At 44.6% G+C, this 25,609-nt stretch overlaps 2 protein-coding genes across 10 annotated transcripts; one reads left to right on the plus strand and one right to left on the minus strand.

Moving 5' to 3' along the window:
* Positions 1–371: 371 nt before the first annotated feature.
* On the minus strand, positions 372–19,906 carry tnrc6ba (trinucleotide repeat containing adaptor 6Ba). Of its 6 annotated transcripts, none has more exons than XM_067576694.1 (22): positions 19,749–19,906; positions 18,081–18,167; positions 17,130–17,151; positions 16,575–17,012; positions 13,430–16,447; positions 11,580–11,744; positions 11,267–11,463; positions 10,902–10,976; positions 10,463–10,666; positions 10,133–10,252; positions 9,807–9,932; positions 8,946–9,116; positions 8,397–8,510; positions 8,094–8,298; positions 7,539–7,706; positions 7,205–7,351; positions 6,833–7,000; positions 6,460–6,552; positions 4,382–4,585; positions 3,971–4,038; positions 3,666–3,805; positions 372–2,897 (listed from the first exon to the last, which is right to left on the minus strand). In XM_067576694.1, the coding sequence occupies exons 2-22, from the start codon at positions 18,135–18,137 to the stop codon at positions 2,330–2,332; spliced, it is 6,468 nt and encodes a 2,155-aa protein (XP_067432795.1). In that variant the 5' UTR covers positions 18,138–18,167; positions 19,749–19,906; the 3' UTR covers positions 372–2,329. The 6 variants fall into 6 exon arrangements, with proteins under 6 accessions (XP_067432795.1, XP_067432798.1, XP_067432797.1 ...); XM_067576697.1 differs by having other exon boundaries at positions 10,463–10,615; positions 18,081–18,170; XM_067576696.1 differs by having other exon boundaries at positions 6,833–6,976; positions 18,081–18,170.
* Positions 19,299–24,037, plus strand: si:ch211-141o9.10 (probable endonuclease 4). Of its 4 annotated transcripts, none has more exons than XM_067576705.1 (9): positions 19,299–19,571; positions 19,838–19,899; positions 20,273–20,419; positions 20,500–20,709; positions 20,880–21,062; positions 22,264–22,395; positions 22,576–22,680; positions 22,829–22,958; positions 23,756–24,037. In XM_067576705.1, exons 3-9 carry the CDS (start codon positions 20,275–20,277, stop codon positions 23,814–23,816), a joined length of 966 nt encoding a protein of 321 aa, XP_067432806.1. In that variant the 5' UTR covers positions 19,299–19,571; positions 19,838–19,899; positions 20,273–20,274; the 3' UTR covers positions 23,817–24,037. The 4 variants fall into 4 exon arrangements, with proteins under 4 accessions (XP_067432806.1, XP_067432804.1, XP_067432803.1 ...); XM_067576703.1 differs by having other exon boundaries at positions 19,300–19,571; positions 19,838–19,888; XM_067576702.1 differs by lacking the exons at positions 19,299–19,571; positions 19,838–19,899 and adding an exon at positions 20,027–20,174.
* Positions 24,038–25,609: the final 1,572 nt, after the last annotated feature.

Below are 25,609 nucleotides of genomic sequence, written 5' to 3' on the forward strand. Positions count from 1 at the left end.
ATCCTGATCCACCACAGGGCAACTGTCCAATCAGCGACTGTCAACGTGGATTAGACTTTATAAAGCCAATAACCTAAATTATGTTGGTGGTTACTATGAATTAGTGTTAATCACCAAAGCGGCACAGCTAACATCTAATACACGCCAAGGGAGAAACTATAATTGTTATTGTTTTTTTTGTTTCACTCAAAAATATTGATTAACAAAGGAAAAATAAAAGATTTTTTTTACCCGCAATGTTTGTTCCAACTCATCCAGAATTTGTACTTCACAAAAGTTCCCAGTAAATGAGGTCAAAGTAACTCAAAATAATATTAAAAAAAACAAACATCAGGTCGATCACACAGATAAAACAACAAACCACCACAGACTTCAATTCAACCTTTATTATCTTGTTCTTTTCCGCTTTAAATTAATTTCCTCTCCTTTTTGTAACATCTGAAATAAATGAAAACATCCTGAACAGGAGTGATAATAAAGACTGACTTAATTTAAATTGATACATAATAACAAAAAAGAAACAAACAGTAAAACATAACAGGTAATGTCTTTAACGTGTCTGTAAAACACTGTTCCAGCTCAGCTTGGTATGGTAGGATTTGGCATCTTAATAGAAATGCCTTCAGTTGGTTGCTTCGTCTTAAAAACAAAATATCATTCTCTTATTGCATTTGACAGAAGAAAAAAAAATACAAACAGGAACAAAATGCTGCTAAAAAACACAACTTAAGAGACGTATGCAATAGTGCCAATGTTTTTGAACTTTTTAGCTATCACAATATCCGGTGGTCAAGCACGCAAACGTGTACACACACATCCACACACACACACTCTCTTTCTCTCAATGCAAGCTGTCAGATAAACATCTATTCACTTCCCTGACTGAAGCAGAAAAGTGTTCAAAAGCAAACACACACACACACACACACACACACATCTCATGAATCTCTCATGGACAAGAAAGAAAAAAAACAAAACAAAACAAAAAAAAACATTCAACATTGTAGCAATAACACAGACACTCCCGATATAATCATCATCATCATCATTATCTTCATCACTTCCTCCTCCATTCGGTCATACTGTCAACACTCCTTTCATGCACACACAGGCAGGCAGGAGGGCACCTTGTACAGCGAGTAAATAAGTGATCATCATTATCATGACAATATAGAATAACCAACTTGATTTCTCGAGTAAGAAAAAAATACAATAGCGAGGTCAGTGTTTGAAGGAAAAAAAAAAACAAAACAAAAAAAACAACAAGGACATCTCTGGATTTCCACAAAGTTTCACACATTTGTCTTTTCTTTTAAAACAGAAAAAAAAAAGATAAACAACCGATGTACATCAGCAAGGAGATACAATTTTGCTTGTCAAATATAAGAGCAGTGTGTAACTGATGAGAAGGTATGATGCTGCTGACATGGCGGGCGGGCGGCCGCTGGGTGTTAGCCAAGGCCACTGCTGTTGTAACATTTAGTCGTCCTGTAAGGTCTGTGTAGTTGTTATGTTGTAGCTCTCTTTCAAAAAATGGAGGGATTGTGGAGGATGTGTCAACAACAAACCCAGAGGCATATAGTGCAAGTTTGGCTAATGTTGTTTTTGTTTTGTTTTTTTTGTTTGTTTGTTTGTTTTTTTTTAACCCTGGGTCCCATGTTGATGGCATATTTCCACCAAGGTAGAGGTGTCGGTACCTACTAAAAACACTCTTCTTCTCCGTATCTCAAAAGGTTGTTGATCGTCCGTTTGACTCAGTAGTGTGGCGCTGTCCCAAAACTTTCTACAAACTCCAGATCCTTCCCCACTCTCAAGCTTCCGAACGTGAGAATTCGGAAGTACGCCAGCCAGGTCTAAGAGGGCTCAGTCTGCAAGTCTGAATTTTGAGATTCCACCATTAAATAGTAATACAAAAGAAAAAAAAAAAAACAACAACTGTGGCACACTAAAAACAGCAATAGCTAAACTTGTTGACATGTACGACTCTGGCTGAGCCTGTCTACAGTGCATGCCTGAGTGATCGGGTCTCTGAATGCAGATGGTGGGATTTGGAGTAAAAAGACAAAGAGCTATCCAGTTGAGTCCTAAAGAGTTTAATGGATTTCCCCTTTTTCCCCGGTTCAAGTTTTACTGTTGTCTTCATTTAAAGTTAAGCGGTTTCATGTGTGAACGTAATGTGTGCATGTACTGCATGTAGCCTGTGTGTAGTATGAATGTTAGGTGACCAGTGTAGCTTGAATTCACGTCACCTCTGCATGTAAATAAACACAGAGTGTGACATATGTTTTATAACATGGGTGTAAAATGTTTGTGTGTGTCAGTCGGCCCCTCAGATGGAGTCGGCCCCCCCGCCCAGCAGGTCCCCTGGCAGCAGCGAGGCGGGGCTGCCCATCTGGTGACGATCCTCAAGTGCCGGGGAACCCCAGAGGCTACTGCTGGGATACCCCGCCCCGCTCATCCCACCCATCCCTCCCCACAGACCCTGCCTTCCGGCTTCCACACCTCCAGCTCCGCCCACCCCGGCCCCATTGCTGCTCCACTGGGCGAAGATGCCCAGCCCGGGCCCCTGGGTGGCAGACTGGTCCGATGAGCTGCCTGTGCTGTCCAGGCTCTGCCATCCGGAGCTGGCAGGCCCGGCTCCTCCGTTTCCTGCTCCTCCAGCTGTGGAACCTCCTTCTACTCCTCCTCCCCCGCTGCTGCCTCCTGCTCCACCTCTCTCGCAGCTCCCTCCGTTACCGTTAGTCCCCACTGCCGAGGTTGCTGTGGGTCCAGAGCCCGCAGAGCCGGAGGTGGTTCCTCCACTCCCTGCTCCTCCAGCCTGGGAATGTGCAATGTAGCGAGCCACATCCTCCTCGCTCACAAACTCCGCCAAGATGGTGGTGTTACCCAGAACACACCTGTCAAAAACAAAAACAGTTACTCATGACTGTTGCATGTGTGGGCGATAATTATTAGAACCTTTCTGTTACAAATTTTAGTCAATGTTAAGTGTTTTTCTTTGAGTGAATTAAAATATCTAAACCACCTTCTACATGGATAGTTTTACCATAAATTAAGCTATAAAAAGATGTGATACCAATTATTTTTGAGTTTTTTCATTCCAATTAAAATGTATTATCAAGATACAGTACTGTATGACAATGGTCTTAATGATTCTAATGTGTGATAAACTCTTCATAGTGGCACAGTTTGAATTGACTGAGGTGTCCCTTGAGCTAATCAATAACAAGATGCTTCTCACCTGCAAGTGTTATAACTAGAGATTACAAGTCTATAATCGTGCTACATTTGGCAATTTGACACAAAATACAACATATGGCTGAGACTGATGGGAATGTCATTAGTTTTGGTCATAAACCAAAGTATTGGTGAATATTAAAGGGGTCACCAAGGTGATCAAATTCATACCTGAGGTGTAGCAATTATTGCCACTTTTAAAGGTTGAAATCTAAAATTTTAACAAGAACGCTTAAATCAAGTCAAGTGCTGCAGAGTGCTAAAATTACTCATTCCACAAAGATAGTGGTGTCTGAGGTATAATGTTTGAGTTAGACTTTCAAGCCAATCGGTGCATTTTTATCATTAGAAAAGTGCAAAGATGTCTAATCTTGACAAATCATCTTAGGATGATTAGGATGTTATCAAAACAGCAGAGTCAGACTTACATGTGGAGTGCACTCTGGGCTTTGGCTGCTTCCTGTTTGGAGCCATAGCGAATCAGAGCGGTGCCCTGGGTCAGGCCGAGGTGAAAGGTCAGCAGGGGGCCATGTTGCATGCAGATGGTCCTCAGGGTGGAGCCATCAATCTGCAGGAAAAGACATGGGGTACAAAAAGTGAAATTCAAGGGATGAGTGATGTGTTGAGGTATGAAATTCAAAGCATGTTTCCCAGTGGAGTTTCACTGGTCTGCTCTGGTTTTCCCTCCACAGTATTTTCAGTAGTTGTTTTTGTATAATGCCTGCGTGTGTACCTGTGGTGTGAGATTGCTGAGCACCAACCAGCAGCTTTCCCGAGAACTGCCGTCACTCCAGGTTGAGCCTGCAGGGAAAGAGCAAACAGAAAAAAAAAAATCTGAGTGAGACTTTTCCACATTCCCTGTAAACACAATCCCACTCTGTTTTCCCCCCTCGGCTGCTCAAATATAATGAATGATGAATAACTTTCTCTGGTGCTTTCGCCGTGGCTTGGCTGCTCTTCCAGATCAAATATAAATAGACCATTAAGTTCAAAAGAACACTGTGTTGTATCTGAGCAATCAGAGCCAGTTGTTTTATCCCCTGTGTACATTTCATTCAGCTGAATATTTCAACAAGGTGGCTGAATGAGGAAAAAGGCACAACCTTGTAACCATAACAACATGAAAGATGTGTTAGGGTATTACCAGTGGTGCTCGAGCCACCGCCCCAGCCCCTGCCAGCCAATCGAGGGGCTCCTCCTGACCACGGGGATGGCGATGGCTGCTTTTGACTGGCTAGTCCTGGAGGTGGGCGGGACAGCTGGGTCTGGCTGCTGCCGCGACTGGCTTTCCAAGACTTGTGTCCGATGGGCTCTGGGGGCCAGCTGGTCTTGTAGTCTGTGTACTTTGCTGTAGAGAGACAGAGAAGTGGATGAGGGTCTGGAGGGGTCGTATACTGGTAAATATGAAACCAATAAGTAACAATATCAGCAGGGTTTCTGCTAGTGTGTTGCAAGCCTGGCCTGACTTGAACCCCCACTGGGCCTAAGCATTTGGGAATTAATTTTTTTTTTTAAATTTATTTTAAGATGTTTTCTAAACTAAAATGTGTTATACAAGTAGCGTAGCTCCTCTAAGGAATAGCTCAGTGCATTGTGAGTGTGTGGTCGAGAGAGAGAGCGTATGTGACGGTGAGGCTGCAGCGCACACAGATGTGGGGACGAGTCAGAGGACAGCCGCCGCTTAGGCCATATTCAGACCAAATCAGATGGTGCGGCCCACCACCACAGGGTCGAGCAGAGGTGTGTACGGGTTGTAGGCGTGTTTATTTGTGCTCTGGAACTTAACCACTGTGAAACAATCAGAAAATAACGTTTTATTGATCTGATTCACCAGCTTTCTCCCTACCAGCGCTCTCTCTCCATTCACTCTCTAGCTTGCTGGACCACAGCTTCTCACTCTTTCTTTTAAAATGAGTCGGAAAGCCGACAGCAAAGTCTAACTTTACTTTCAACGTTATCATACGAAGAGAAATGTCCTCCTCTCCTCCTAGTAACGTCTTTGTACTCCGTCATGGCAGAGTTTACTGCTCTAATCAGTCTGATCTCTGGCTGTGATTGGCCACCGCAGTCTTCAGCTGCAGTGACGTCGGGTTGCGTTTCTCCAAAAGTTGACTAGTTGACTCTGTCTCAACTTTCCAGCCACAGTCCTGTGCAGCGCCGCTGCGGCAAAAATGCCCGCAGCCAAAACACACTAGCCCCATTCAAATGAATGGGAGGACTGGTGTTTTCGCCGCACCGCCTGATTTGGTCTGAATACAGCCTTAGAACCAGAACGGGTGCAATCCGCCTGCCATCTGGAGAGAGCAGGCTGAGCAGGCAGAGAGTGGGAGAGTTTCTGCCGAAAACAAGCACCGAGACCCAGGGAGACATGAGCAGTTGCTCGCTAACAGCTCTGTGTGTTTATAGCAGAGAGCAGGAGGGAGCAGAGACGTCTCCCTCTGCTACTCTGTGCTACGACTCTGCTCCTATGGACGATCACGGAGCAGACACAGTTTATAATTGTAGCGTCCGTCGTACAACTAATTATTTATTATTATTTAACACTTTTAGTATTTTACAAATTATAGTTTTTTTATTTGATGAATGTGGGTGCTGATATGCTAAAATCAACTAAATGGGTTTTATCTCTATTAAAAAAAAAGGCAAAATGACGGTGGGGCCAGTGGGCAAGTATGGTAATTGGTGCCTGAACATCGTGAATCCCTGGCAACACATTTACACACATTAACACATTTTGCTCAGCCGCCTCCCCCCAGGCCTAATAACTTCTCTGGCAGAAACCCTGCATCAGTATTAAGATTTAAAGTCATTACGTCAGTCTCACATGGCAGGAATGATGTCTTTCCAATCTTTTTTCTTGACATATTCAAATAACTTATCACTCAGCAAGAGACATGCCCTTTTCTAGCAAAACAATTCTCCGATTATTGAAACTCGTTTTAGAAATGTTGGATGCTGTCCACTTTTGACTACTAACTTGTCAAGCAGCTGTGACATCAAAAATTATTACAGATGAATTATTTCAGATTAAATTATTATTAAGACACATGTAGGTTGTGACTTCCATCATTCAGTTAAAATTCCAAATACAGATTAAAGATGGGGATAATGTGTGAGAGAGAAACTGAAAAGCAAGACTAAGCAACACAACAGGCCAGAAATAAGGGTCTAGGGGTGTGTGTATGTGTATGTGTGTGTCTGTGTGCGCGTGTGTGCTTTTACCTGAGTTGTGTGCGTTGTTGAGGGGACTGTCTGAGGCACTGTAGGGCCAGGCACCAGGTGAAGGCAGTAAGGTGTTGAGGGGAGGGGTGGAATCTGCAATAAGTGGCACCAAGCAACAGCGTTAACCGTTATTTCATTACTGAATGACTAAAAACCTCTCCCACAATCAGACTGAAACTCACTGTACCACAGTTCACCGGAATCATGTGTTATTTATGGAGACTTGCTTAAACAAAAAAAACATATCAACAGAAACAGAAAAACATCTTCCCACGTACAATATGGCCATAAATGGTAAAACGAACTGCTAGATACTGTTGTACTAAACAGTGTCGCGGAGTGGGATGACGCAGAGCAGCTATAAAATACTTACCAGTATTGTCTTGTAACAACTGGTGCTCAGTATCGTTGAGGTTGGGGGACACCGCGTTTCCCATCATGCTCCCCGGAGTCATGTAGGGGTCGGATTCAGGGTCAACGCGGTCGATTCCCTTCCAGGGAACACCAGGCTGGAACTCTGAGGAAGATACACACATGTGGTCTGTTGAAGCCAGAGAGCAGGTGGAGTAAATATGAGACGCACTGAACACAATGCACTTTTAAGAGAACCTGTCCCTAAATTATTCAGCTACAGGCAACGAAAACACTGAGCTTCTTTTAATAGGCTCAGTGTCTCTGTGATTTCTTCTGGGATCCTCCATCTTAAGTCATAGATGTGTAGTCATAGTGATAATTTGTCACTCACCAGGGGGCCAGCTGGGTGTGGTGGTAGGCTTGGTACTCATCTTGTTGCCGGGGGTGCGATGCCAGTTGTTACCCAGCCCGTCTCCAACCATCATGTCGTACTGAGAGTAGGGCGAGCCCCCAGGCATCTTCATGGGGGTGACAGGACCTGGGAGGTTGCCAGAAGGTGACAACATATATGTTACATCGCTGAACACCAGATGGGTTCACAAATCCCCTTAATATGTGACTTCACATCTAATCCCATTAACACTATCTACCTCAGCACCCTCATGTTCCATATCTTATCAAACACAAGAGTTGTACGAATAAAATTTAAAAATCCGACGTCTCACCATTTTTGTGGAATGCGTCCTCAGATGGGGAGGTGTCTGGGGAGGAGTGTCCCTCCATCATCCATTTGAAACGGGACTGCTGACCCCCAAGGTCCTTCATGCCCCCAGGGCCGCCCACCACAGAGCCGCCCAGGTCAAGACCTGGGAGGTTCACACCAGAACCAAACCCTATTCACAGGCAGAGACAGGGAGAACAGAGAGAAAGATGAAGAGGATTGTTTAAGAATTATTTAATTATTGCAAGAAAACATTCAGTGCTTGGAAAAAAGAACCCTCTAATCTACAAAAAAAATCAAAATGAATCAACAGAAAAAGTAAAAATAGAATTAGTCACAGTGCTGGCTTAACTGGTGATCTTTAGGAAATGTAATGCAGGCACACTGCAGTGGTATGAGGGCTTAATGCAAGAGATCAACCACAGTGGTAAAAAAACACAATGCACTATAAACAGTTAGGTTTCTTCACCCTTAAATAACTGTGATAAAAAGCATGGCAGCTATGTTTCACAAGTCTTTCTTCACAGTGAATGGAACCAGCGTTGGAACAATCACTCACCGGAGTATGGCCCAAGTGTTTTCTGGTGGAGGTCAGCCACAGATCTCGCCAGGCCTGGGTGGGGCAGGGGATCAGCCCCGGGCAGTTTGGCACCCCCTCCGCCACCTCCACCATGGTGGGAGGGGGAGAGTCTGGAGCTGCCGCCTAAACCCCCGACCTGCTGCTGCTGCCTCTGCTGCTGGAGCACTGCCATGATCCTGGCCAGCTTATAAGACATGACAAAAGCAAGAGTCAACTGCTAGGAAATAGAGGAGGAGAAATGAGTGGGTGATATTTTGCGTAAATGTGTGTGTATGTGTGTACCTGTTGAGGATCAGCCTGCTGCCGCACATTCGGCGTGAACTTCCTCTGGTTTTGCAGCAGCTGCTGTTGCTGCTGTTGTGGCTGCTGCTGCTGCTGGAGGAGGAGCTGACAAGCCTGAGAGAACACAGACAGAAAGAAAAAGAAACCAAGGAGTGAGACAGCAACAGAGACAGAAACGCACCATACACAATGTTGTTAAACCTCTGCACCATCAAACGCATGTGTCAATAAAATCCTATGTACATTTAGTGTCATTTTATGGCACCTCTGGGAGGTTGTCGTCATCATCTAAATATTTGATCAGTGAGTCAGAGCTTAAATGAAAAGCATATTTTATGAAAATACAGACCATAAGTGTGACAGTGTAATCACTGCAGTACAATGCTATTTTGAAGACATTTGATTGTAATAGGGTGTCAACACAGTTTCATTTTACAAAATCTGTATTTTAGATTTTGACTGTGAACCTTTTCCATTGACTTCCAGACTTAGCAGACCTGTGATGTAACCCTGCAGTGGTTTTTAGAGATATATTGTGCTGCTTCTCACCAGCTGAAATTGGATGTGAGGTGGGTAGATGCTGCTGAGCATGGCAATATGCTGGGGGGACAGCTGTGGAGGGAACACACCTCCCCCGACTCCTGCCACTCCTCCCACGCCGCCAACACCCCCCACGCTCCCGCTGGGAGGGGGCATCTGCTTCAGCACGGAGCCTGGCACCTGGAGACAAACGCAACGGCAGGCAAGCACACCTGTTACCACAGAAACGCTTTGGTGCTGTAACCAGTAGCAACCATATTAGCTTACTGCTTCTCCCCGATTAACATTGATTCTCTTTCATGTTCTCATTAGCTGGTGTTAACAAGTGACTCGACCCAAGTGAGTGAGTGAAATTGATTCAACTCCTATCAAAGACATGCGTTTCACTTTGTATTCTTTAGAAGCAAGCGGGAAACATGATCAATGTTGTCCTAAAGAGTGATTATGCACTACAGGGACTTCACTGGCTAATAGACACCATGCCTACAGCCAGCAAACCACTCTGTGTAAGCTCATAGAAAAGAAGAATTGGACAATTATATGTTATATTTAAAAGTACACAGCATAAAAACAAATCTGTGAACCATCATTTTACTTCAAGTTTGCACCTTAAAATTAATAGGAAGGTGTATGATTTTTTTAAATAGCTGAAACATGCCAACAAAGTCTATAAACATACAGTGTAAGCAAATCCCATCCCATGCTATTGGTGTCTTAGCGGTAAACATTAACAGTAAAGATGACTCTCCCCACAACCAAACCTGTTTTGTGCCGTCAGTCAACCCACACACTTCCTGTGTCTATGGTAAATGTGAAACAGACGGCTGAAAAGGATACTGATCAGCAGAATGAAAACACAAGTTGCAGTACCTGAGGTGACAGGAACTGATGAGGCACTTGCGCTCGTATCCCTGGGGACTGGTTTATGGGTGGGACGCTGGGCTGGTGTCTTGACTGAGCCATCCCTCCGCTACTGCCAAAGATACCGTGGCCGCCCTGTGATCGAAGATGGGAAATTAAATTACAGAGAACCCGTAACAGCAGACACAAAAATATACTGATAGAGAAGAATGCAACATCAAAGTGGAAGAGGAAAATTTGGGGGTATATTTGCATGATTATCCTGTGAAAAGGGAAAACTACAAGAACCTAATGTAAAGATGGTAGGACGGAAACGAGAGGAGCGGTTATCTTACTTGTCTAAAGGGGATAGTGTGGTTGAAGAGGGAATGGGGCTTGTAGACAGTGGGTGGTGAGTACAGAGAGCGAGGACCCTCCTCCCCAAGGCACCCATCTTGATTGGTCATAGGCAAGGTCTGTCACAGTGACAGCCAATGGAAGACAAATTTAAGTGGTGGTGAAGGAGAGGGTAGGGAAAAGTTCAGACAAGGAGAAATGGGGCAGACCGGGAAGAAAAGGTAGAATCACAAGAGGAAATAAAGAAGAGTGATAAAGGACAAAATGTTATCTAGACACAAGAAAGACACAAGAGACAAAGACTGCTGAGGTTGGCAGTGAGGCGCTACCTTGTCGTAGTAGGACCCAGCATCCCCAGGTGCTGCCTCTTTGGAAACAGGTGAGCGATAAGACATCCCCCCTCCTCCTCTTCCTCCTTTCCTTATGTCTCCATTGTAATCCGTCATTCCCATGCTTCTTTTTTCTGCGTCCATCTTCTTCTCCTGGAGAGAACCCGGAGCCAGGTCAATGTTTGGGCCACTGGGATCATCATTCTGTCCAGCAGAAAGGGCCACCATCACCATTATGACCATCACCATCATCACCATCATGTAGGGAATTACAACCTGCTAAATGCCTGTTCGTTTTGGTTAATTTAAGTAATAAGTGCTAAATAATACTAGATATAGTATAATAATAGAAGGTATAATAAAGCTGATGAACAGGCATTGTGCAGGTGGAAATTTCCTCCTTTCCTTGCCACAATAACACTCCATTGACAAGACTTACCAGCAGCCCCATGTTAGAGAACTGTCTATTGATGGGGCTCATCCATGAGTCTCCTCCGCCAGCCTTCAGTGGACCCTAAGATTTCATACAAAGTGAGCAGAGACAAAAATTTCAGATTAATGTGACAACTTTGCAATTTGTATTTTGACTGTTGATTGAAAAAAAAGAGTGGGAAATTCAAAAAGCTAAGTGAGGAACTAAAACTTTTAGTTAGTTTATCTTTCCTTTCATAACAGGACAAAATGCACTCATGACTTTGGGCAGTACAACTCCTCAAAATCTGAACTTTCTCCCAAGGGCCTTTGTCTTCTGAGTAAAGGTTAAATTTTTGGCCATGAGATTTATTTCCCCCTCCAGTAACCCACCTTGTTGCTGGGCTTCTTTCCAGTGTGGCTCTGTCCCCAGCCCCCGTTGCTACCCTGTCCCCAGGACGAGCCGCTTCCCTGGGAGCCGGTGCTGTTCCACATGCCGCCTCCCTCCTCCTCCTCCTCCCAGCTCGAGTGACGCGAGGCTGCCACAGAGGCCTCTTTGTCCCCCCAGCCATCTTGCATAGACTTTGAACCTGCGGCAGAAAAGAGTCACAGTTAAAGCCATTATCACAATGTGGAAACGTAATTAGCAGATCTGAAATTGATGTCCATATCCACAAATGTTTTAGTTTTTATTTTATTTTCTGACCAGATTTGATGGGGTTGGGAGTAGGGTTTCCCCAGCCCGTTGTCTTCCCTCCAGCGTCATCAGGGTCTCCCCATTCAGTAGGTGTATCGCTAGGTTTTCCCCAAGCTGCTGTGCCATTGTCTACTGTAGGACTAGTTGGAGAAGTACCACCCCAACCTGACGGACCTGCAGACACAAAAAAGACCACACAGGTTTAAAGTGGAGAAACATGACACAGACCCTTTGAATAAGGACATGAATATTAAAGTACATGCAGACTGAGCCGTCGCTAACTTTGGTTTATATAGTCTGATGTCAGCTGAACTATTCTGCATGTTTACAGGGGTTAGCACTGGTGCAGGGGTTTAAAATGCTTAACAAAGGACTATGGAAACACTCCTCACATGAACTTTGTGTTTTGAGTTTTGGGCTTGATGTGGTGTGGCACATTGATCCAAAATCAAAGCATCTTCTCTGCAGTCACTGTATTATCCAGAGAATATACACTCAGAGAAAATGTTTTCACTTCAGCTGTGCTCAGCTGGAGCACCCATGACGCTACAGTATTGCTGCTGACTATTGTCACTGTGGTTTAAGAGATGAAACTGCAGAGATAGCAAGCAGGTGACTTGCTGGAAAACTGCTATATTGCTCATGACTGAGTTGTAGCTTACTCTGAACCTCAATGCTAACCTTTAAATAAGCTGGATCAACATTTCCCAGCAAGGCAGCAGTCATAGCAGCAAATTTTGACTCCTTCATTTCACTGTAATTTTCGATAAGTCGATAAGGAACATTTATCAAAATGTCTTATTATCTTGAGCTGATTCAGAAAAAAACCCACTGCACGACATAATTGGGGAACTGTTTTTAAACATTCAGCCTTACAGAAAAAGCTGCATGTGGGAATGCACATAGTCTGTTAAAGGACATGTTAAAAAACTTTCAAGTCTGTCTTAAAACAATAGTCAGGTGTCCATATGCACGTTGAAACAGGTTTTGCTCCCTGTAATCATTCTTCCTGTTCATACTGGCTATTACGAGAGTAATAGCGTAAGTGATGAGGGAAAAAATCCATAGTCCTCGCTCCATATAAAAATGTTAAGTTTATCAGAAACCAATATGAGAATTCAGCAATCTGAGTTGGTCAAATCAAGTAGGGTCTCCCAAAGTTACTGTCTTTTTAGTGCAAAATTCCCTCTTTGGGTTTCTCTTAACATGGTTACTCTGTTGAGTTGCAGTTGAAGGATTGTAACAAAAAGGGGAAATTTTATAGCCAAAGTAAATAGTAACTTTGAGAGATACGCACTTGGACAGCTGATATTTGCTCATATTTTCTTAATATCTAATGCACTGTTTACTTTATCCTTGTGATATTTGCCTGATGGTCATCATCTGTCAAATTTAAACAAACTTTTAATCAGTTTTACAGTTCTTGGGACCCCCCCCTCCCCCGTGAGTGGTCAACTTAATAATATTGTCTTGGTTTCTATTAATGTTGTGCCTACATTACGGAGAAAGTTGTAAAACCAATTTACAGTATAATGATAGTTGCTAGAGAGTCACCTTTAAGGGAACTGTCCACATATCTAAGTATCATCTGCTAGTTGGGACCAGACTGGTTTACTGCACAAGGTTTTGAAAATGATTGTGATTTTTTTAAGTCATGGTCAGACAGAGAAAGACAGCAAACAAGCAAAAAATAAAAAATAAATGTTGAAAAGAAGGTTTGCTAATTAGATTGTCTTTCCATTACTGAGGATTTTATTAGGCCCCGCTAAAGTCAAAAAATTAATTAAGTAAGCGTTCTTCTTCTTTATGACAACTTCAAAATCACAATATTGTCAAATTCACAGTTTCTAGTGTCTCACCCATTGCTGAAGCTTTCCCAGGTCCATGGCCAGTGTTGAAGTCTCTGTTACCTCCAAGCCCTGCAGCCTGCCTGCTCGGTTGCTGCTGTATTGGAGGTCCCTGCTGTTGCTGCTGCTGCTGTTGCTGCTGCTGCTGCTGCTGCTGAGCCTGAGCCTGCGCCTGTGCCTGCGCCTGAGCCTGTGCCTGAGCCTGAGCCTGGCCATGTGGCTGCTGGCCAGCAGGGGTGCTGTTCTTATCCCACAGGTTGACCGGCTTGTAGTTGTAACAGGTTGGGTCTCCCCATGCTGATGTTCCATCATCTATCTCGTTCTTCCTGCTTATGGACTGCGGTGAGGGTTCCTCCCAACCGCTTGGTTCAGATCCACTTCCTCCTCCGGGGCCACCTGGGATTGGCCCCGAGGTCCAGCCTGAGCTTTGGTTCTGGTTCTGGGCTTGGGAGATGGGTTTTCTCCCCCCGCCCCCTTGCATAGCCCCTTGGTCCAATGCTTGCTGAAGCTGTGGATGCTGATTGCGGGGCTGTGATTGTTGCTGTTGCAGTTGTGCCTGCGGACCTGTGATGGAGCCCGACTGGCTGTTTGGCATCTGGTGCATTTTGTTTCCTCCACTCCAACTTTGATGGGATTTGGACCCCATGCCCCCGACAACACCCATTCCCCCTCCTCCACTCCCTCCTCCCCCTGTGCCCCCTGCTCCCCAGGTTCTCCGGGGAGCACCCTCATCCCAGCTTCCCCAGCCACCCGCACCTGAATCCCCACCTGAGTTTCCTCCTCCATTCTTCCTCTCATCTTCCCAACCCCCACCTCCGTTATTTGATTTGGACTGTTGCTCTCCCCAGTCCCTACCTGCCCCAACTTTCTGTCCTGATCCCCACCCACCTCCTCCTCCATCCCCTCCCATCTCTTTCCACCCCCCTGTCCCTTTCTCCTCCTGACCTCCACCCCAGCCTCCACTCACTGGGTCACCCTGTTGGCCAACCTCACCCCATCCTCCATTTCCTCCTCTGCTGTTTCTCCATTCCTCATTCCCCCAACCTTTGGCCTCTTTGCCATCTCCAGACCCCATCCCTCCTCCACCCCAGCCTGTAGTCTTCCCCTGCTGGTTATGCCCTTGCATTACCCCTGACCCCATAGCAGGTCCTGTTGTGGTCACTGGCCCAGATTGTGAGACGCCAAGATTCCTCATGTTGGGGCCTGAAGGTGGTGGGGCTCTCCCAGATAGAGAGGCCCCACTACTGCTACTGTTGCTGCTGCTCTCCCAGCCCTCTCCAGAGGACCCAGCAGATGGAACCATGGAAGGATTGACCCCTGGACCCATAGAATCAGTGATTATGGTCCTGGATCCACCGGAATACTGAGAAGAACCACCAAGAGAAGATGGGTGTTTCGATGTAGCTGATGACGATCCACCTTTACTCTGTCCTCCGTGATCTTCCAAGTCCCAGGCCGTGTTCTGTCGGATCTGTGTTTGGCCCCAGCCTGTGTTGGATAGGACCCGAGGGTCCAGATCAGACCGGCTGAGCAGGTTCTGTAAGGCACCTTCAGCACTGGGTGCCGTGCGGCGAGGACGACTGTTACTGTTGTTCGGCTCACTTCCGCTTCTGGAATTTCCACCGCTGGATGAAGATCCTCCTCGTGCTCCCTGTCCTCCTCCACCCCCACCCCATTCCCCTGTTTCACTCTCTCCCTTCTGATTGTCCCAAGCTCTGGTCATAGCGGTGGCTGTTGAGGAGGAGCAGGAGGTGACAGGGGGATTGCCAGCTGTGCTGACCCCACTACTGCTGCTGTTACTGCTGCAGGCACCACTCATTCCCTCTCCTCCTGGATTAGCTCCACCAATTCCAGTGGAGCTCCCACCCCAGTCACCACCTGACACAGCTCTCTCCCCTCCTACTCCTGATGACCCCCACCCTCCCTGAGATACCCCGGAGGTTTGACTACCGTTTCCCCCGGTTCCAGCACTACCCCAAGCATTAACCCCACTAGAGGAACCCGGGTACCCCCAACCCGAGGTCCCATTATCCCCTTCAGCAGCTCCGAATCCCCCCGTGCCACCTCCTCCGCCCTCCCATCCATCAGTCCTAGAGGCACCCGTTTTGGAGTTAGCTGCAGGGTAAGAAGGCTGGCCTCTCCATGAGGAGGCAAGGCTGTGGTCTCCCACACTCATCCCGCCTCCTCCCACACCACGGTCCATTCCTGCCCCAATCCCTTCCCCCCCTGCGATTTTTGGTCCCGCTGATTCGCTGTCCCACTTCCCCCCTCCCATCTCTCTGTCTCTGGATTGCATTTGGTGAAGTTGGTGCTGATGGGTGCTTGATTGATTCACAGATAAAGGTGGGTGACCCCCCAACACCCCAACCGTCCCAGCTCCCAGCCCCAGGGAAGCAGAGTTGTTGGCAGACAAAGACCCTCCAGGGCCCTGGTGATGGAAGGAAGACGGACCTCCTTCCGCTGCAGCAGCAGGCCCATCCTGCTGCACCAGGGCAGGCCAGGCCGAAGGGTTGGCATTTGGATTGAAGTTGGCACCTGGAATCCCACTGCTGCCGTCGACGGGGCCACTGGCATCATGGCTCCCTGGCACAGCGGAGGCTTTGGAAAGTGAGGAGGGCTGTTGTAGCAGAGGCCCAGCTGCAGCTACTGTATTCCCTCCTCCAAGATGACCCTGGGAGGCAGCCGTCCCCCATGCCACACCGTTGGACGACTGCATACATTCATTGGGCAAAGAGAACAAGGAAGTGGGTGAAGATTGGTTGCCAGAGGCACTGATGCTGTTCACAGGCATTCCGTTGTTGCTGCTGCCCCCTCCAGCCACGGTGAAAGAACTTCCTCCCCCATCATTGCCAGCGATGCTAGGCCACTCCTCCAGGTCGTTGCCATCGACAATCACCTTCTCCCTGCCCTGAGAGGAGGTTTGGCTGCCTGAGCTCGCCCCCCACATGGAATTTGCATAATTAGAAGTAGTAGTAGAAGCAGCAACTGATGATGAGGTGAGGGCCAATGAGGAGGCAGCTGCACTGGAATCTGAAAAGGTGAATCCCACAATAGAGAGACTTTAGGGGTCAAAGAAGGAAATGTTAAAAAATCATCTAAATAATCTTCAAATGAGAGATCTATTCTAAAGGTGATCTACAACACTGCTAACACCTACCTGAGACAGCAGCCATGTTTGCATTGGGGCCGTCCCCTCCTCCTCCCCCTCCCAGCAGCATGGAGGACAGTGGCGGTTGACCCCTCTTCAGTAGCACTTTATGGTCCTGCTGGCAGCGGAATCGCGGCGGCACTTCTCTCGGCATGTAGCGGGGTTGCTGCTGAGGCGCCTGGGCTCCGCCTCCGCTACTTGTACTCCCGTTTCCAGTAGCACTGGGGCCGCCAGCGATGGAGGAAGAACTGGTGGTGGAGGTGGGCTGTCCGTTGGCCACCGCCAGGCGCTTGGCATTGTTGCCACCCTGTGACTGGGTGGCAGCACTGCCAGGGCCCGAGGTGGCTGGGGATGGAGAAGCAGAGGGGGTGGGTCCAGGGCTGGGGGAGGCAGAGCTGCTCTGAGTGGCAGGAGATTGGGCAGATGCCGGCTTGGTCAAGTCTAGCACTGTGAGAGGGGCAAGGCAGAGACAGAAAGGAAGGGATGGCGATGAAGTTTTGTGATTATAGCATCCACCTCACATCTAGACCTCAACATATATACATACATTACTGTGCTGCTTACCTTTGTTCTTTTGTTCTGTAACCTAAAATGAACAGAAAAAAACAATAGTTGCTAAGTCATTCCTCTATAAAATCATCAAACACAAAAATACATTTAATTTAAATGTCAAACCTCAGTTAAATATGAGCTGAGCAAAGGTGAAAAAGAAAGTATAAAACAGGAGACATCATGAGGTTCACAAGAATGAAATGTGATTATGGTTAGAGCAAGAAAACATTTTCCTAGCTCTAGATCTGGCAGAATAGTAAATATATCATCAATTCAAGATCCTGTAGTTATTGACACTTGTTGTGTCTTAAACAGTATTCTGCTTACACAAACAGACATAAACCAATATGACCATTTGGTTTTCTTCCCATTAGTTCCACCTCATATTTTCAAAGCAATTTAAAAACTTCCCCCAGGTCACTGAAATCTTTCAGAACTGTGCTCAATGCACACTTTTGTTTTCTAAGAAGAACTATGTTGGTGAATTAAATTTATCCAACATGTACAAGACAGTGATACAAACTAAGTAAAACACAACCAATTGCAACAAGTACCATATTTTGACAAACCATCATCTATTCTGTGCCACCTAATTATCAGCCACTTCCAAACATTTACTTATTAAGTGTTGCTGGTAGATGTACCTCCAATAGGAGCGAATTTACTTGGGACCCTTAATCAGGTATCTTTTTATGTCAAGCTAAGTGACAAAATGTTAAAAATTATCATTTAGATATCTTAAGTTAACTGTACATATGCTAATTAATGGTTGTTGAACTAACAGTCATATCACATATACATGTTCACTATTTGTTAGCTTTTAAGCAAGTTGGCTGGGCAGTGTCCATGTATTTTAGTGATCCAACACTTTCAATCACCAGATTCTATTTAATTTTGAGTGTATTGATGGTCCAAGACTATTACTGAGGAAACCTAAACAACTGACAAGATGAACATGCTCACCTTCTGAGAGGCTTCCCTTTTCCTTTTATCGTCTTTTTTCCTTTTCTTGTCTTCCATGAACTACCGCTCCTGTCCTGATACTCCTTTCTTCTAGAAGGACAAGAATGATATTCCAAAATGTGGTCATTCATTCACCATTTCACAGAGTTGCTGCTCAAAAAACATACACAAATGGTTAATGGTGACTGCAGCAAAAGATTCAAGAGAAAAAGACACCATCGCAATCGCTACATGGCCATGTGAGCCTCCATCCATGTGTGTAAGCGACAATTTGACTGCATGCTTGATAGGATGAATCAGCCATCAGGTGCTAGAGCTAAGAATACTGCTGGACATGTGGGCAACAAACACAGTAATTATCCCCACCATAAGCACGCACAATACTGTAAGCTGATCACACTTGTAAGTTCAACCAATTTAGACAGTTTACAAGGAGCTCAATTTAGTAAGCCAACTCATCTTGTCAACAGACTGACTCAATCTATATATGGTTACAGATAATCATAACAAGAGACCAAGTGAAGACTCATGCTAGTGCTTTGATTGTTTCTAAGATGGAGTGTGAGCAAATCTTCAGGATTAGGCCCAGCTGACACAAGGCATACAATCCAAGAGCACCCAAACAATGATACCAGTATATTAGAATACAACAGTAAACTAACGCCAGGGAATATCTAACTGCATATCACCATGTTGAAATATAAAATGCCGATTTAATAGCTCTGATGTTTCAATGAATATACTTTCTGAACATCCACCTAACCCTAACGGTGCCTGTGTTCAGTTGGTTTCGTTTTATGCTCAATGCCATAAACACTTCCAGCAGGTACGATTCCTAGATTCACGGAAAACTAACCTGACATCCTTCCTGAAGCATTTCTGACCTGAGGCCTGGCGCATCAGAAACCACACCTGATTATTACTGTTATTGCAGATCTGCATTAAAGCTCTGTCCAGCTGCCCTTCAAATCACTGCTGTGAGCTATACCAGCTGATGTTACCTTACCTGTTGTCCCGTCAACGTTATCTCGAGGCTCAGCAGCGTTTAGCTGGCTAACAGCATTAGAGGATCGGAGCCACTGGTTGCTAAAAATGGAAAAGTCTTCGCGAAATTAAAAGGCAGAAAGATGATTAAAGTTGCTCCAGCCGAGCCTTGTATAAAGGGAAATAGCTAAAGCACATCCACTCATGTCCTTACAAGTTTATACAAGCTACAAGTTTAACTGGCAAGCTGCTGAAAACATATTTCGTCGATGGCTAACATGAAGGAAGGAGTGGTTTCTGCCCATACTTTGTAAAATACGCACACAGAGAGAGAGAACAACGCGCATATAATAAGCCAGTTAACGACATTAAACAGTTGCCAACGTACCAACGTACATTTAGCCCCTAATGAACATACAGTCCTTAACAGCAAATACACCAAGCCTTGAGTCACATACCCGCCTCTGCACAACGACAAATCCTGCTGATGCTACCGACGTTAGCGAGGTAAGCTAAGTTATATACTGCCAGCAGCTACAAGTAGCTAACGGCGTTAGCCTGGCTAGCAAGCGCAGTGGCATTACATTAACATACGTATTTGCTGGTGTTGGTGAATTTGCATGCATGCATACACACATGATAAAACTGTAAAACGCTTTAAAAAAAGATTAAACATCTACTCACCTCAAGAATCACATATGAAGAGAAGCTAGCGCGCTAGCTAGCTTAGCTAAAGTGCTTCAGTGCGATTTTTCTTTTTCTTTTTTTTTTAGCTTCTTTGAGGCATTCGTCGAGACAACAGCGACGCCTGAGCGGGGAGTCAAGTAAGTGGCAGGTGATGAAAAACACACGCAAGCTTCTGGTTTTTAAAATAAGTACTAACGTTGTGATAGTGTGAACCCTAATGTGCAGAAAATGTTAGATTTCAAAGCGCTGTGGAGTCGGTCGGTTGACGGGCGGCCATTTTGCTGCTCAGCATGAAGCGTCTCCAACAGTCAGCCTGTAGCAGCTGCGTGAAGCCCTCTGACTGCCTCCTGCAGAGAGAGATGCGTATAAAAACACGCTTTTTGACCTTCATAAACTTTCTGACAGTCAACCCTTAACGCCACTGTGCGTGCTTCGTAGAATAAACGCCCAAAATATTGAAGTAGCCGCTGAATTCATGGTCAGAAAACAGTCAGTATATTCATAATAACTTTCTCTTGCAGGCATGGGTCCGAAAAAGAGAGGTGCAAGGAAAAGGAAAACTGAGGATGCCTTGAGGGAAGAGGAGGACACTGAGGATAGAGGAGACAGCAGGAGGAGGAAGGACCGTGGAAATAAGAAATACATTGGAGCTCATGTTGGCATTCAAGGTAATGTTATCTTGTTTAGATTGTCCTGTACTTCTTTAAAGACATATTGTCACTGCTCTTGTGTGGCCTCTCCCTTTTAGGTGGGATATGGAAGGCAGTGGAGTCCTGCACAGAGATGGGTGGCAGCTGCTTTGCCCTGTTTCTGGGCTCCCAGCGGTCCTGGAAGAGGCCCGCTCTGGACCACACAGCTGCAGCCAAGTTTCGGGAGCAATGTTCCCTACAAGAGTTTGACCCAGCTCACATCTTGCCCCACGGGTCCTACCTGATGAACTGTGGATCTCCTAAAGAGGGTTTGTCAGGGCTTGACTGACTTGGATGACATGTTGACCTGTCTCTCTTCCTCTCTCAACCTCAATTATCTGCCCCCCCCCTGTCTTGCATTGGTTATTTCATCTGTCCAACATCATCCCCTGTTCATGTCTGACATCCTCCTCTGGTTTGTGTACCGTGCTGCACCCAGATGTGTTTGAGAAGAGCCAGGCCCTGCTGGTGGATGAGCTCAGCCGCTGCAGCCTACTGGGCCTAAACCTCTACAACTTCCACCCTGGCTCCTCCCTGGGCTCCATCACCACTGAGCAGTGTGTGGACAAGATAGCAGGAGCCATTAACCACGCTCACCAGCAAACACCTGCTGTGGTCACAGGTATGGGAGGTGGACACAATAACAGAAACACCCAGTACAGTGCAGTAGCCCTGTGGTTAATACCCTTTTGATAAAGCTCAAACATCTGCAATTTATTGAGACTGTCAGGGGAGCTGATACAACTCAAAACCTATTTTTATTGCTTCATTATGGTGTTAAGAAATCTGTTTTGATATTCTTTATCCTGTGTTGATGAGGGTCATATTTTTGAAACTGTTCCTTTTGCTTAGGGAGGAACTACTGCAAATCATAATTTATACATGTCTAAAGTTTCTAAAGATGTTATTTGAGTTGCATACCAATTAATTTTGTGTCAGCTTTAACACAGGTTTTATAATCACTATTTTAAAAAAATGAGTCTCGAAGCAAACATCAAGAAACTTAGAGGTAAAACAAGGCCAGATAGTTGCAAATACTGCAAAATTATGTAGGTTGAAGAGAAAAAATGCATAAAAAATAAATAAATAACATACTCTACACACACCTCACTAACATCGACCTGACTCACAGACACTTAATGAGATATTTGCCCTATAACACTGCAAACTACAGCTTCAACAATTACAATAATTTAAATATACACCTCTTGATGGTCTTGTCAAACAGGGAACATTATGAGCTTCACTGTAATAGGAAGTTACTGCAGGGCAATGCTTTATTAAGGATTTGAATCTCAGTGTAGCGAGAGAACTTGGCAGTCGCAGCCAAACCCAGTTAATGAGTCGATCCCTTTGCATATAATTAATAAAATTAAGCTTCAATATGTTTTGAGCCTCTTCAGGAGGATTAATGTTTTACTACCACAAGTCAATAATCTCAAAAATGAAGCGGAAAAAGCTTTTTCTGTCACATCACCATCTCGTACAAAACGATTTGACCTTAGATTGACTTTTTCGATAATACATGACTTTCAATGCGTAGAACTGACTGCAGGCTTCACACTGTTGTGATTCATGGCACCGACCACAGTCCTTTTGACCCACATACCCCAAATGCCGCTGGTGTGACAAGAATACACTGCAGTGGAACGCCAGAAAAAACACTGAAGCAATAGCAAAAACTGCCCCCAAGCTTCGGGAATGAACAACCGCTGCCAAACCAATTAATGTGTATCAGATATTTTGGCAGGGTGGATAAAATATTATTTAGTTGAATGTCAGACTAACAGTGACTTCTTGTCCTCTCCGCTCCATGTGGTCAGTGTTGGAGAACATGAGTGGCCAGGGCAGTACGGTGGGTGGTAAGTTCTCAGAGCTGAAGAGCATCATAGACAAAGTGGGAGACAAGACCAGAGTTGGAGTGTGTCTGGATACCTGCCACGCCTTCGCAGCAGGTGAGTGACACCTGCTGTTGTCCTTCAAAATCATCAAATCAGTTCAAAAGTCCCTGTCAGCAATTGGTGTTCAGTGCCATCTCTGCCCCAAAGATTATGGTGTAAACCTACAATCTGCTGGATATCCAAAATAGAAACAAGGTTACTGTTTTGAAGGTTCCTGTTTCTTGTCGTATTTAGGATACGACCTGGCTGCAGAGGGAGGGGTAAAGGCCATGCTCGATAAGTTTGATCTCGAAGTGGGGCTCCACTATCTTAAAGCCATCCATCTCAATGACTCCAAAGGTACAGCCAGGAACCCAAATAATTCAGATACAGATTAGCCAAATGGTTTATTCTGCTTTAAGAACTGTTTGGGTTACCACTTAAATTTCTTAGCAAGTTTTTCTGAATTCTTGTCTTTGTTGTGTCTATCTTTGATTGTGATTTGCAGGTAAACTGGGCTGCAACCTCGATCGCCATGAAGACATTGGTAAAGGTCACATCGGAATCTCTGCTTTCCGAGACATTGTCAACGAGCCCAGACTGGACAACATCCCTCTGATCCTGGAGACACCTGGACGGTGAGATAACTGCAGAGACGAAGGGTCTGTCTGTGAACAACAGATATTTCTACAGACTCTAAATCACAAAATGGGAATATATAGAAGAGTGTGCAGTCTTCTTTTCTGGGTATTTAAAGGAATAGTTTGACGTTTTGGGAAATACCCTTATTGTTATATTGAGAGTTAGATGAGAAGATTGATGTCACTCTTGTGTCTGTATGGTAAATATTTAGCTTGAGCTGGCAGCAGGTTAGCTTAGCTTAGCACAAAGACTGGAAACGGGGGGAAACAGCTAGCCTGACTTGGTCCAAAGGTAACAAAATCCACCTACCAGCATCTCTAAAGTTCAACAATTAACACGATATATCTCATTTGTTTACTCTGACTACCAAGTGTAAAAACAACAATTCTGTGTCTTAGAAGGAGGGGGGGCGACAGCTGTTAGGCAATCAGCGGAAACTCCCAAGAAGTTACAGTCAAGTCCCAGCCAAGAAATAGTTTTAGTAGAGTTTTAGGGCGGATTTTGTTATCTTTGAGTAAAGCCAGGCTAGACATTTCCCCCTGTTGCCAGTCTTTATGCTAAGCTAAGCTAACATCTGCTTGTGGTAGCTTCATATTTACCATACAGACACGAAAGTCGATCTTCTCATCTATCTCTCAGTAAGAAAGGAAATAAGTATATTCTGAACTATTTGTGTCAAACTATTCCTAAAGTTAAAAAAACAGTAGAGTTTAAAAACATGTATTATGAGCCATTGAAACTCAAAAGTTTTTGGTGCAGTTTTAACATGACTGTCAATGTCCTTTTCCCACAGGCCGGGATTCGAGTATGCTGAGCAGATTGAACTTCTCTATTCCCTCTGTGAGAAAAAATAAAGAGCATACTTGCTGATTAATAGCCACTGCTGAAGTGAAGCCTGCAAAGCCACATAGCTCACATATATGCTGTATTTGTCAAGGACCAAAGGGTGGTGCAGCTTATTCTCACACAAATCAGAATTGATTTGGTTGTTAATCACCATGTGAATAGTTTTAATACAAAATGTTATTTTTCTGAATGAACATATGTTGAATAAATGTTGTATTTTCCTCATGAAGAGTTGTCTTGTTCATGCTGAGCCATTAGGGGGCAGCAAGATCACACAAATAAAACACAAACCTAACTTTTCAGTGCTTTGAAGGATGCAGGCAGAGATGAAAATGTATGAAAAATCTAACTTGCATTCTCATTTAAGTTTGGCAGTCCTATCTTTAATGGGGCAGTTTGAACTTTTTAGGACATAATGTAGTTATTGGTAACTTTACTTCCTTACCTGAGTCTATCAAATCCCTTTACTTGCAGAAGACTCTGCCTTCCCTTTGAGGTGGATGTGTACCTTTAATGTAAATTTATAGTATCAAAGTAATGAGCTTTATATGACGTTAAGGCCTTTAACCATGAAGATGAAGAAGAGAACCATGCAGAAATTAGACTTATCTTATCTAAATCATAAGTTTAACCAATCAGAATTTATAGGAGCAAGCCTCTTTTTGACATGGTATACAGTAGTTGTTAATCAGAAGTGACTGCACCAGCAGTAGAAAATTAATTCCTTTATTTAACAAAACATCACTTATGTCAGATGAAATAATACATTTCATCACCTGTAATGTTAGCTTGTTAAGAAGGTGAAAGATATGAAATCTTCTCTCAATAAGTATCAGCAAGGAAATTGTGTCATCATTACTTTCACCAACATGACATACTGTAATTGAAAACTGTCATATGCATATACAGATGCACAAGGACCCCCTACATGCTAACATCCATAGTGAACCCCCACATTCCTTCTCTGAAATGGCACAGCTGTCGAATACCAACACTTTGGTGCAGCTGTTGACCCCTAAGGGGGCAGCAATTGATTGTAACACCTACTCTAACACCCCACAGTGTGCATAAATATGCATGTACACACACACACACACACATGACAACATTTCCTGACATTAGAGGCTTGGAAACATACAGCTTTCTACTTGTGAATGAAGCTGAAAAAAGATATAAGACGGAAAATATGCGGAGACAAAAGGAGTTGGGGGAAATGAGCTATTGATATGTGTTTGATCATGTTTCCCGGAGTTGAATGCCTTAATGTCAATCTTAAACTTTTCCCACAATTATATGAGTTTATTTCAGAAACAACATTGATTTGCATCCAGGTGGTTAAGTAATTAAGTACAGTAGTTATGTAAAATATGTTTTCTGAGCTTAGAAAATACAGTATATCTACCACATCCCCCACCTTTACCTGCTCTAAAATACATTTCTCTGAGGTTTCCACTCCTTTCATTGTTTTTTATTTTCAGAACATACATCTTGATTCTTTATCAAGGAATGTTTTGTTCCCTCCATTATCAGGGCACTGAAACATTGACCTTGCACTTCTTAGCTTTTGTTTACATGCAACATTTGTAATCTTGGAATTTAAGCTTAATCTACTGTTGCATGCTTTGTGGATAAGAACGTATAAAGTAAAGTTTAAAGTAAGAGCGGGTTCAGACTGTATGGCTTTCAGTGGGGTGTTAACAGAGACAGGAAGTGGAGGTGCCTGGCCCAAGAATGTCTCTGCTCCCAGGTCCCACCCACAGGAAATGCCTGTCCAGCCTGTTTGAGTCTGCACCGAGGAAAA

Source organism: Thunnus thynnus, chromosome 20 (genome assembly GCF_963924715.1).
Source record: "Thunnus thynnus chromosome 20, fThuThy2.1, whole genome shotgun sequence".
NCBI lineage: Eukaryota > Metazoa > Chordata > Actinopteri > Scombriformes > Scombridae > Thunnus > Thunnus thynnus.